This window comes from Bufo bufo, chromosome 11 (genome assembly GCF_905171765.1).
Source record: "Bufo bufo chromosome 11, aBufBuf1.1, whole genome shotgun sequence".
In the NCBI taxonomy this organism is placed as follows: domain Eukaryota; kingdom Metazoa; phylum Chordata; class Amphibia; order Anura; family Bufonidae; genus Bufo; species Bufo bufo.
Window position 1 is genome coordinate 38,467,367 of NC_053399.1, and position 13,942 is coordinate 38,481,308.

General features: G+C 43.7%; 1 protein-coding gene across 1 annotated transcript in view; it reads right to left on the minus strand.

The window, feature by feature from the left end:
- Positions 1–5,850, minus strand: part of DCAF4 (DDB1 and CUL4 associated factor 4) — a 30,660-nt gene extending 24,810 nt beyond the window's left edge. Inside the window, exons 1-3 of the mRNA XM_040412737.1 lie at positions 5,783–5,850; positions 2,870–2,963; positions 664–749 (exon numbers count right to left, since the gene is read on the minus strand). Coding sequence (XP_040268671.1) covers positions 664–749; positions 2,870–2,958 — 175 coding nt within the window. The 5' untranslated portion in view covers positions 2,959–2,963; positions 5,783–5,850. The remainder of the gene's footprint in view (positions 1–663; positions 750–2,869; positions 2,964–5,782) is intronic.
- Between the last annotated feature and the right edge of the window lie 8,092 nt (positions 5,851–13,942).

The window sequence follows — 13,942 nt, forward strand, 5'->3', positions numbered from 1 at the left end:
TTTCTTATAAATAGGGGCCTTAACTTGACAAAACATAATATTTATGCGATTACACTTTCTAAACTTTTAGTAATTCCAGCGAAAGTAATCAGTTCTGCATTTAATATAATATTTAATATTTTTTTGAAAGGTATGAGAAATGGGTTCTCTAAGGCCTCCTGCACACGACCATTTTTTTCCCCGTTTACGTTCCATTTTTTGCATTCCGTGTACGGAACCATTCATTTCAATGGATCCGCAAAAAAAAACGGAAGGTACTCCGTATGCCTTCCGTTTCCATATTTCCATTCAAACATAGAACATGTCCTATTATTGCCCGCAAATAACGATCCGTGGCTCCATTCAAGTCAATGGGTCCGCAAATAAAACGGAATGCATCCGGTCTTCCGTATCCGTTCCATTTTTGCGGAACCATCTATTGAAAATGGTATGCCCAGCCCAATTTTTTTATGTACTTACTGTTTAAACATTATTGTATGCTTCCGTTTCCGATCCGCAAAAAACGGATCAAAAACGGAAACCAAACAGAAAAACGGAACGGAAGCAGAAACGCTACTGAAACAAAAAACGGATCCGTGTGAAAAACAGACCGCTAAATACTGAAAAAGCCATACGGTCGTGTGCAGGAGGCCTAAGCCAGACAACCCTGTAAAGAGTACTTACCAGGCACGGAAGATGATTGAGTTGAACCAGAAGAACTTGCTGAGGTGCTGGAGCTGGCAGAGTCTGATGAAGCTCCTGACCGATGTCTTCAAAATTATAGATATATGAAAAACAGATTACAAAATGGTTAAAAAATAAAAGTACCAAATGTTAAACAGCTTGTATCTCATGGCCAGCCTGAGCTGTAAGTACTCTCAGCTTTTGGACACATCCAACCACACAATAAACGACTGTATTTTTCGCTCTATAACACGCACTTTATTTCACCCCAAAGGTGGGGGGAAATGGCGGCGCATTTTATGAAGCAAATACTAATGAGCGCTTTAATGATCAGGAGGCATGGGGAACGGTGAGTGTAGCGCTGGTAATACTCACCGCTCCCTGGTCTTCTGCTGGGAGCCCGCTGTGTGACGTCAGGTCATATTGCAGCACTGCAGGAAAAGCCTGCTGGATCTCCCGAGTGGTGGCCCCATCCGGAGCAGAAGAGGTAAGTTTGATTTACTTTTTGACTGATCTGAGGTGTGATTAACATTGGGGCACTTAGCTGAGACCAGATGAAATATATTTTTTTATTATTTTCCTCCTCTAAAACCTAGGTGCATCTTAGGTACTTTCACACTTGCGGCAGAGGTTTCCGGCAGGCAGTTTCGTCTCCGGAACTGCCTGCCGGATCCGTCAAAACATATGCCAACTGATGGCATCTGTTAGACTGACCAGGATCCTGATCCGTCTTACAAATGCATTGAAATGCCGGATCCGTCTTTCCGGTGTCATCCAGAAAAACGGATCCAGCATTTATTTTTGTCACTTTTTTTTCGGTCTGCGCATGCAGTATTTTTGTAATGCCGGATCAGGCAGTAATACAGTCTTATGGAAATAAATGCCGGATCCGGCATTCCGGCAAGTTTTCCGGATTTTTGGCCGGAGATAAAACCGTAGCATGCTGCGGTATTATCTCCGTCCTGAACAGTCAAAAAGACTGAACTGAAGACATCCCGATGAATCCTGGACGGATTACTCTCCATTTAGAATGCATAGGGATAAAACTGATCAGTTTTTTCCCGGTATAGACTAGAGCCCCTAGGACAGAACTCTATGCCGGAAAAGAAAAACGCTAGTGTGAAAGTACCCTAAGGCTGTGTTCACACGGGCGAGATTTCCGCGCGGATGCAATGCGGTAGGTGAACCTATTGCACCCACACTGAATCCTGGCCCATTCATTTCTATGGGGCTGTTCACATGAGCGGTGATTTTCACGCATCACTTGCATGAAAATCGCAGCATGCTCTATATTCTGCGTTTTTCACGCAACGCAGGCCCCATAGAAGTGAATGGGGGTGCGTGAAAATCGCAAGCATCCGCAAGCAAGTGCGGATGCGGTGCGATTTCCATGCACGGTTGCTAGGAGACGATCGGGATGGAGACCCGATCATTATTATTTTCCCTTATAACATGGTTATAAGGGAAAATAATAGCATTCTGAATACAGAATGCATAGTAAAACAGCGCTGGAGGGGTTAAAAAAAATAAAAAATTATTTAACTCACCTTAGTCCACTTGATTGCGCAGACCGGCATCTCCTTCTGTCTCCTTTGCTGAATAGGACCTGTGGTGAGCATTCATTACATGAACAGGACCTTTGGTGACGTCACTCTGGTCATCACATGATCCATCACATGATCTTTTACCATGTGATGGATCATGTGATGACCGGAGTGACGTCACCAAAGGTCCTGTTCATGTAATGAATGCTCACCACAGGTCCTGTTCAGCAAAGGAGACAGAAGGAGATGCCGGCATCGCGATCAAGTGGACTAAGGTGAGTTACATTATTATTATTATTTTAACCCCTCCAGCGCTGTTTTACTATGCATTCTGTATTCAGAATGCTATTATTTTCCCTTATAACCATGTTATAAGGGAAAATAATACAATCTACAGAACACTGATCCCAAACCCGAACTTCTGTGAAGAAGTTCGGGTTTGGGTACCAAACATGCACGATTTTTCTCACGCGAGTGCAAAACGCATTACAATGTTTTGCACTCGCGCGGAAAAATCGCGGGTGTTCCCGTAACGCACCCGCACCTTTTCCCGCAACGCCTGTGTGAACCCATCCTAATAGAGTGAAAAGTACAGTACCTGGTGTAACGAATATAGTAATGTTAACTATCTCATGGCAAGCATAAAAACATACTGAACTCACCTGTCATTATTTTCCCAGCGAGAATCCCTTCTCCACCAATTCTGATGTCTTCTGTGTCCTTTTCCTCCTGGCTTGTAATTTCGTCTCATTCTCACTGTATAAAAACATGGAAAGAAATTTAAGATGCCTATATAAATTTAAAGTACCCCCAAGTGGACTGATAGCTGCCTCTTGATAAACAAACCTCTCTGTCACCCTGATTTTGGACCATTATCTACAGTAACACATGAGTAGTACTGCAGATACAGAGTCCAGATCACTACTTTTTTTTTCCTACTGCCCCCTGTTGTCAGCACAAAACTGAGCATTGAAATACATTGTCAGGACTGCTGTGCATGCGAGTTTTCTCCTTTATGTTAGAATAGCACAGCAGACCGGACTATGTATTTCAGCGCAGCTTTGAACGCTGATCTCAGGAGAACAGGGCGCAGTAGGAAAATAAATAATTGTGATCTGGAAACCCTTATCTGCAGTACTACTCATGTATTACTGTAGATAATAGTGCAAGATCATGGAGACAGATTCCCTTTAATGCATTACCAAAATCAGGTCTGCGTGTTTTACAAATAAAAGTTAAACCATGAAAAATGTTCAGGTCAGTCACTCCATTAAAAAGAGGACCTTACCCCACAATCCAGGTATTTAGCTCCTATAAGTAAAACAGATGAAAGGTCACCTTTAAGTCCCTAAATTCCCGCTGCTGGGCTTCCCTTCTCACTCTTCTGCATGTGACATGGAACCTGACTGGTTTGCCAATGTCGGAGCACTAGCCCTGAGAAGTGTGACGTCCAGCGACCAGGTAAGTACCATGGACCTAAGGCTAGGTCTACACGACGACATGTAGGGCCCAACTACACTGCGACATTTTGTTGAGCAACAAATTTTAATAATGGTAGTCTATGGTGTCGCAGAATGTCGCATGTCGCAGTGCAACACCATAGACTATCATTATAAAAATTGTTGCGCGACAAATGTCGTCGTGTAGACCTAGCCTTACCGCCCTAAGCTGTCACCCTTAAATGATCCTCCCTGCAGTGATTTACTATTCAAATCTCTGTGACAGCCAAGGCTTGTGATTGGACTGTAAGGCTGGGTTCACACGGGCGTTGCGGGAAAAGGTGCGGGTGCGTTGCGGGAACATGCACGATTTTTCCGCGCGAGTGCAAAATATTGTAATGCGTTTTGCACGCGCGTGAGAAAAATCGGCATGTTTGGTACCCAAACCCGAACTTCTTCACAGAAGTTCAGGTTTGGGATCGGGGTTGTGTAGATTGTATTATTTTCCCTTATAACATGGTTATAAGGAAAATTATAATAGCATTCTTAAATACAGAATGCATAGTACAATAGCGCTGGAGGGGTTAAAATAAATAAATAAATAAATAAATAATTTAACTCACCTTAATCCACTTGCTCACGCAGCCGGCATCTCTTCTGTCTTTATCTTTGCTGTGTACAGGAAAAGGACCTGTGGTGATGTCACTCCGGTCATCACATGGTCCATCACCATGGTAAAAGATCATGTGATGGACCATGTGATGACCGGAGTGACGTCACCACAGGTTCTTTTCCTGTACACAGCAAAGAAGAAGACAGAAGAGATACCGGGCTGCGCGAGCAAGTGGATTAAGGTGAGTTAAATTATTAGAATTTTTTTTTTAACCCCTCCAGCGCTATTGTACTATGCATTCTGTATTAAGAATGCTATTATTTTCCCTTATAACCATGTTATAAGGGAAAATAATAATGATCGGGTCTCCATCCCGATCGTCTCCTAGCAACCGTGCGTGAAAATTGCACTGCATCCGCACTTGCTTGCGGATGCTTGCGATTTTCACTCAGCCCTATTCACTTCTATGGGGCTTGCGTTGCGTGATAAACAATATAGAGCATGCTGCGATTTTCACGCAACGCATAAGTGATGCATGAAAATCACAGCTCATGTGCACAGCCCCATAGAAATGAATGTGTCCAGATTTAGTGCGGGTGCAATGCGTTCACCTCCCGCATTGCACCCGCGCGGAAATCTTGCCCGTGTGAACTCAGCCTAAGCGGCAGCCAGGAACGGAGTAGAGGTGATTTGCATTTGATACTTTCAGTGCGAGCAGGGCAGGACCTGCTCCAAGGCAAGACAAACCTTTTAATCAGTCAAATCAGAATTTGCACAGGTATGGGAAACGGCCATTTTTTCTTCTCCATATATAAAACTTAAATATTTGGGGAGAACAGGGAGGGACCTGCAGAGACATTGGGGCAGCAATGGAGCCAGAACCCAGCAGCGGGGATCTGGTAATGCCAAGGTCATACTGCCGAACGTAACAGCCAGCCCTATGATAGAAATGCCTATTATTGTCCGCAATTGCGGACAAGAATAGGTCACGTTCTATCTTTTTTTGCAGGGCTGTGGAACAGAAGTATGGATGCGGACAGCATCTTTTGTTGTCCCGTTGAAATGAATGGGTGCGAATCCGTTCCGCAAAATTGAAGAACAGATGCGGACACAAATATACGGTCGTCTGAATGAGCACCGCAGGTCCAAAGGTTCAGAGGTGAACTCACATGCTGCAGATTTCTTGCAGAAAACCTATTCCATACATTTTTTCTGTATGTATATGTATTCCTGTGATCCCTATTTAGATGACTAGGAAAGTTGCATAAATGTAACAACCCATACACATCTATGATAGGAAAATCCCTTGAAAGCTGCTCGTGGAAACCTGTTAGGAAACCCCTACAACAACATGGTGTATCAACCGGCAAGGAAAGTGACTGTTGGTTTTACTCATTTAGCTATGACCGATTGCAGACATCGTCTCCGCCAATTTATAACCATCTCCTAACATGATCTGACGTAACAGATCCCCTATAGTGACGTCACAACCCTGCAATGACAGAAGAGCACCATATACTCACACACAGCTGATCACATCAGGACCACAGCTGAAGCAGGAAGTAGTTATCTTACTCCACGTGGAAATCATATCATCATAGAGTCGTCGCAATGACAGCGGGGCGGGACATTTTACTTCATGATTAGTCACACTGACACCTAGTGGCGACTTCCGATATTACCTTCAGAGCAGAAAGCAAGCGAGCCAGCAAGTGCTTGCCTTGTTCATAACTGACCTCTAGTGGCAGCAGCTGGAATTACGTGAGAGAGAAATGGGACAGGTGAAAAGGGCTTCGAAGGATGACGAACTTAGTACATGGAGTCATGTAACAGGACAAGCCTGACGTGTGGTGACAGGAACCTCAACCAAAATGAGTCAGATACTTGATATGTAAGTCATTTTTGTCATTTCCGACTGGGGGCCATGTTTTGTTTTTCTGGTCAGCAGGTGAATTAGTATTTCCACACACGACACTGTTCAAAGCAAACAAAAAAGCAAAAAAAATGTGCATAGCATAATGATAGACGTGTTCTTTCCGTGTAATATGTCAGATGTTTTGAGGCTCGCTCTGCTGTATCGCGTGGAGAAGTTGTCAGGGTCACAAAATGTTGGAATTTCAATGTTTAAAAATGGCGCTCGTCTCTTCCTCACGGGTGCCGTTCCTTGTTTTCACATTTCTGACAGAAACAGTTTTTGACAAGTGCCGTTCACTGTGGTAAAAATGCAGAAGTCTGGTAGTTTGTCAATATTTTCCTCATGTTTGTCAGGAATTTTAGCCAGATGTTGACACGTTTTCTCTGACGGACTTTATTTTCTCTACCTACGACGCCTTTGGCTTCCTGCACACGTTGCAGAAATATCTGCTGTATCCATAGCATACATGCCGGAAATATCTGCGGTATCCATAGCATACATGCCGGAAATATCTGCTGTATCCATAGCATATATGCCGGAAATATCTGCGGTATCCATAGTATATATGCCGGAAATATCTGCGGTATCCATAGCATACATGCCGGAAATATCTGCGGTATCCATAGTATACATGCCGGAAATATCTGCGGTATCCATAGCATATATGCCGGAAATATCTGCGGTATCCATAGCATACATGCCGGAAATATCTGCTGTATCCATAGCATACATGCCGGAAATATCTGCGGTATCCATAGCATACATGCCGGAAATATCTGAGGTATCCATAGCATACATGCCGGAAATATCTGCTGTATCCATAGCATACATGCCGGAAATATCTGCGGTATCCATAGCATACATGCCGGAAATATCTGCGGTATCCATAGCATACATGCCGGAAATATCTGCTGTATCCATAGCATATATGCCGGAAATATCTGCTGTATCCATAGCATACATGCCGGAAATATCTGCGGTATCCATAGCATACATGCCGGAAATATCTGAGGTATCCATAGCATACATGCCGGAAATATCTGCGGTATCCATAAAACCACAAAAATGTATAAATTGCTGTATACTTAAAAAAATATATATATATATTTTTGTACTGTGGGATTCAGGGGATGATACACCGCTATAAACCTGTACAGTGGCAAATGTCAGAGCTTTCTGTCACACATATAAACTGCTGATAAAAGGCTCAGACACAGTGGGGGTCATTTATTAAAGCGCGTCTGGTGTAAAAATAGTCACAAAGAGCATTCTTGGCACTATTTTAATGCCCATTTTATTTACTGCAATTACGCCCTGGCAAATTTACTACTTTTACGCCTCAGGGCAACTGCTGCACCTTCTGCACTTTGACAGGACCAGGCAGTATAAACGTCATCACACCTGGTCCTGTCAATCTAAATAGAGGGGATGCGGCAGTTGCAGAGAGAGCAGAGCCTCTAGGTGTAATGGTAACGCCCCCGTTGCTCCTAGAGGCTCATTTGCATATAGTAAAACATAATTTTTCTCAGCAATGCGGACACACATGAACATGGGACCAACACAGATGTCTTCAGCTGCCAAGCGCACATGTAACAGGTCAGCCAGTGTCATAGGTACAGATCTGTGGGCCAGTCTGAGCCAGGTTCTTAGAATAGGCCATTACATAGTAAAAGCTTGACAATTCTTTTAAGGGGTAGTCTCTTAAAGGGTTTCTACCATCAGATTTTGCCATATGTAGCTGACTGATACTAGCGATGTGCTAGTGTCAGCAGTACATAACAGTCTTCTTTGTTCACTTATGTCTGCGGCCGTTCACCTAAAAAACGTACTTTTATCCATATGCTATGTGGGCATCGATTCAGCACCCACAGGCTCCGTCTACTGACCATTTTCGCCGCCCATGTAGTTCTTCTAGCATGCCCTGCTCCTCTTGATTGACGTCAGATTTGCCTGCATCTGTCTAAATCCCGCGCCTGCGCCGTGTGCTTCTGTATTCGGCGCAGGCGCAGTGAGGAAGCTGGCACCAGGAGCGCGGCATTCACTCACTGCGCCTGCGCCGAATACAGAAGCGCACAGCGCAGGCGCAGGATTTAGACAGATGCAGGCAAATCTGACGTCAACAAGAGGAACAGGGCAGGCTAGAAGAACTACATGGGCGGCGAAAATGGTCAGTAGACGGAGCCTGTGGGTGCTGAATCGATGCCCACATAGCACCTAGAGGCTCATTAGCATTTGGATAAAAGTACGTTTTCTAGGTGAACGGCCGCAGACAGAAGTGAACAGAAGACTGTTATGTACTGCTGACACTAGCACATCGCTAATGTCAGTCAGCTACATATGGCAAAATCTGATGGTAGAAACCCTTTAAAGACACCCCTTGTTCTTATGCCTTTCTAGGGCTATAGACATTATAAAGAGGGGTCCTCCACTCCATTAGAAAACCTTTCTGTGGACTCATTCAGATGAATGATGTTAAACTTGTTCGTGTTTTAGCAGGTAAACATATGCGTTTTTAAACATAAAGGGGATCTCTGGGCTCTTAATATTGATGACCTTTCCTCAGGATAGGACATCAATATCAGATCGGCAGGGGTCAGACACCCTGCACCCCCGTCGATTAGCTGTATAAAGGGAAGGTGCATGCAGTGCGCCCGTGCTCTCTCCCTTCTCTTTTCCTGCTCGCTATAGACATAGCAGCAGCGAGCAGGAAGAGAGAAGGGAGGCGCCACACACGTACTGCACGCGCCTTCCCTTCATACAGCTGATCTGCGGGGGTCCCGGGTGTCCCACCCCCACCAATCTGATATTGATGACCTATCCTGAGGATAGGTCATCAATATTAAAAGTCTGGAGAACCCATTTAACAGTTCATCCCCAGCAGAGCGTGTGCAGATATATGGGCCTGGTCTTGTTTCACAGCTGACAGTCTAAGCCAGGGATCAGCAACCTTTGCCACTCTAGCTGCTGTGAAACTACAACTCCCAGCATGCAAACATGCTCGGCTTTTCTTCTAAGTCCCACAGAAGTGAATAAAGCATTCTGAGAATTGTAGTTTCTGAACAGATGGCGTGTCGGGGGTTGGTGATCCCTGTCTAAGCTTTAAAACTAGGGGATAGCACCTAACAGTGAAAGCAGGTTTCAGCTGCTTTCACTCCTGATCCAATTTCTAACAGCTATATCTCCCGAAGTAGTGGGGATAATGTTATGATTCTAGTCTTGTTTTAAACCTTAGATTGTCAGCGTTTAAACAAGACCAGGTCCATATCTAGCCCATCTAGCTGCTAACCAGCCTGAGATATGAAGAGTTAGGCTTTGTTCACATCTCCATCTAGTAGATCCGGTTGGCTGTTCTGGCAGAGAACAGCTTGCCGGCGTTCTCCAGATCTGCAATTGCCGGATTCAACAGATCACCATCTCATCCCTATTGACTTTAATGGGATTCAGCGGTGATTCCCGGGTATCGGCTGGACCAATACCACTGCATAGGTTTTTGTCCGGCAAAACAGCTGGTATTTATGCTGGATTATCTCTAACGGAGATGTGAATAAAGGCTTCAAGCAGCCCTCCCCCTTCAGCTGGCGTGATCTAGCCTGGAGGAGGAGGAGGAGGAGGAGGAGGAGGAGGAGGAGGAGGGGGGGGGGGGGTAGCAGACAGGCTGCAGCAGAGGAGAAAAAAATATATTATATAAATTTCATCCTAATCGTGGTGTCCCACAAAATAAAGCTATTGAGGGAGATTTTATTTTTAAAATCGTGTAAAAAAAAAAACTGGTTTAGCTGGCTATAGCAACCAATCAGATTCCACCTGTCATTTTTCAGAGCTCTTTTGGAAAATAAAATGTGGAATATGAGTTATATAGTAATATGAGAATATGATTGCTATGGGCAACTAAGGCTTCGTTCACATCTCCGTTTCGGAGATCTGGCAGTCTGATCCAACGCAAGTTTTCCGCGCGGGTGCAATGCGTGAGGTGAACGCATTGCACCCGCACTGAATCCGGACCCATTCATTTCTATGGGGCTGTGCACATGAGCGGTGATTTTCACGCATCACTTGTGCGTTGCATGAAAATCGCAGCATGCTCTATATTGTGCGTTTTTCACGCAACGCAGGCCCCATAGAAGTGAATGGGGCTGCATGAAAATCGCAAGCATCCGCAAGCAAGTGCGGATGCAGTGCGATTTTCACGCATGGTTGCTAGTTGACGATCGGGATGGGGACCTGATCTTTATTATTTTCCCTTATAACATGGTTATAAGGGAAAATAATAGCATTCTTAATACAGAATGCTAATTAAATTAGGGATGGAGGGGCTAATAAAATAAAAATAAAACTCACCTCATCCACTTGTTCGCGCAGCCTGGCTTCTCTTCTTTCTTCTTCTTTGAGGACCTCGGAGAAAAGGACCTTTGGTGACATCACTACGCTCTTCACATGGTATATCACATGATCCATCACCCTGGTGATGGATCATGTGATAGACCATGTGATGAGCGCAGTAATGACACCAAAGGTTCTTTTCTCCCAGGTCCTCAAAGAAGAAGAAAGAAGACAAGCCGGGCTGCGCGAACAAGTGGATGAGGTGAGTTTAATATTATTTTTTTTTAACCCCTCCATCCCTAATTTACTTAGCATTCTGTATTAAGAATGCTATTATTTTCCCTATAACTATGTTATAAGAGAAAATAATAAAATTTACACAACACCGATCCCAAACCTGAACTTCTGTGAAGTGGTTCGGGTCAGGGTACCAAACATGCCGATTTTTCTCACTCGCGTGTAAAAGGCATTAAAACGCTTTGCACTCGCGTGGAAAAATTGGGCATTTTCCCGCAACGCACCCGCATCCTATCTGGCCCTCACACGCGAAGCCCGTGTGAAAGAGGCCTAACAGTTTATGTCCGGACAAAACTCAGCATTCAATTTCAGAAATTGGCCCTATCACAAGGGATGAGCGAATCGACTTCAGATGAAACATCCGAAGTTGATTCGCATAAAACTTTGTTCTAATACTGTACGGAGCAGGAGCTCCGTACAGTATTAGAATGTATTGGCTCCGATGAGCCGAAAAATTACTTCACAAAGTCTCGCGAGACTTCGCATAATAACTTGAGAAATTAATTTATACTGTAAAAAGCCATTTCCCGAACTCTGGTTCGGTTCCAAGGTACTTCCCTGCATAATGGAAACGGAACAGATCTGTTTTGCAGGCCATAGACTTCTATTATGAGAGAATTAAAAACGGAATGCCTCTAATGGCATTCTGTTATGCATAACGTCATAGAATTGCGGAATTACGGAATCCATAACGCAATTCAATTTTTACCGACAAACGAAGTGTGAACAAATTTCATAAGCGGAAATTCGCTCATCTCTAGCCCTTAAGGGCTGATGCCCACGAACGTAAGGCAAACGGTGGGTCCGCAATACATGGGAACTGGCCGTGTGCACTCCGTGCTGCGGATGTGGACCCACTGACTTGCCACATGCGGTATGGTGGTTTTTTTTTCCTGTGGGATTTATTTACATGTGTGAAATGGTAATAAAGGTATGGAAAAACACCTGAAAAAAACACAATTTCTACAACATGCTGTGATTTAAAGAAAAACGCCATGGATGCAAAATGCACCACAAATGAAGGGGAATAAAAATGGCAGTATGACGGCGTATACTTCTTTTTATGAACTTTCAACTAACATCTGGAGATAATGTGTTTTTTATGGAAAAACCGCTAAGAAAATGCGATAAAGACACAAGTCATTTATTCGCACATCCTTGTTTCTCCACTGTGAGTCAGTGGAAAAGCAATGGAGACATGCACTGCTTTAGGCCTCATGTACACGACCGTTGTTTGCGGCTCGGATGTGGACCCATTCACTGCAGTGGGGCCGCAAAAAATACGGATGACGTCTGTGTGCATTCCGTATTTTGCGGAACGGAACAGCCGGCCCCTAATAGAACAGTCCTATTCTTGTCCGTAATGCAGACAATAATAGGACATGTTCTATTTTTTTTGCTGAACGGACATACGGAAATGGAATGCAGGATGAAATAACTTCAGGTTTTTTTTTGTGGACTTATTGAAATGAATGGTTCTGGATACGTCTGCAAAAAAAAGGAATGGACATGGAAAGAAAATACGGTCGTGTGCATGAGGCCTTAGTCTGTGGTGTGGAACAAACGCACCTATTGAAGTCTGAGTCTGTAAAAAACCATGGGCAGGACAGATGACATCCCTGTTCCTCCGTATTTCATGGATTGTTGCTAGGATATACTCGGGGAAATCCCCTTTACAGCCTAGCAGTGCACGTGGAAAAGGGATGACATGTGAAGGGTAAAAAAACGGACACCTGGACCAACACTGGGCGTCTTCACAGATGAAACACTGACCAGACAGGGACGTATGAATAAGTCCTTAAGGCCAGTTTCACACATCTGTAATATGGATGCACTATGGCCACTGTACATTGGGGACATTTTTAATAAACTCCACTGCAGTTTTTTTGTTTTTTTGCAGCAAATCTTTTTGCAAAATATGTCAAAATTCAGGTGCAGACACAGAAGTAAATGTGGGCCAGTGTCTCGTGTACTGGTTCTGCAGCTTCAGTCTCATTTCCTGATAAGCACACTGCATTTAGCTGTATAGTCTGTGTAGGTTATCGACAAGCCAGGAGAATGGCAACAGTAGTAGTGGTTTTCCTATGGCATGTTCACAGATTTTAATTACACCAGTCTCTCTATTTGGCCAGTCGCCTGAATGGAAGTGAGAAAAGTAGGGGATTTTTCTGTGACCTTAAAAAAACACACCCTTTTTTTTTTTTACATTTCTTCCTCTGACATATTTCATAAATTTTCCTAAAACGGTGTAGCTTCATGTTGCAGCGCTTGTTTTTGTGCACTTTGTCGTTGTGCCACTAGATGGCGCACACATTTCCTATACATGAGAGCAGCAGATGCATGAAAAGCAGTGACACCAGGAATGCTAGCCTGTGTTACCTTATAACGCTCACAATTATGTGACACGCTACATTAATTTACTGACACAATTGGGTATTTATGTAAAACACATAATTGATTTTGTTTGCTTCACATTTTTATACAGGTTGTGCTACTTTTATCCACCTTTGAGATGTGTGTGTGTGTGTATGTGTGTGTGTGTGTATATATATATATATATATATATATATATATATATATATATATATATTAAAGAAAATCCAGTGGGAGCACCAGCCTGGAAGATGGGTGCAATATTCAAAGGGGGGACAACGGCAATCCCCAATAGTATAATAGAGAAAGCAGGACTGCACTCCGAATTGTGATGAAAATCAAAGCAGTTTTATTCACCCATATTATGGCAAATCTTGCGACGTTTCAGCTCATACGAGCCTTTCTCAATATATATATATCTATCTCTATATAGTTTTCCTAAATACTGATTAGGGTATAGGGAACGCTAAGAGCCCTGCATGTCAGGTAGTCTTAAATGCTCGGAGTGGGGAACGCACAGCTGGTGAATTAAATATCCTGCAAATGCTGGAGAGGTCTGGCTTCTGTTTCGTACACGTCTTGCTGGATGAATAGAGCTTTTCAGTTTGCGCTTTCGGTGGGCCGGGAGGAAGCACTGATACTGCCTGTTCCCAGAAATAAATACCTTCAACTGTAAGACAATGTTAGGAGTTCTCCCAAAGTATCCATGTAGCATGGGAAAGGCAAGCAGCACACAAGTATGGTGTTTGTGTTATAGCACAGGGACCAAAAGAAATCT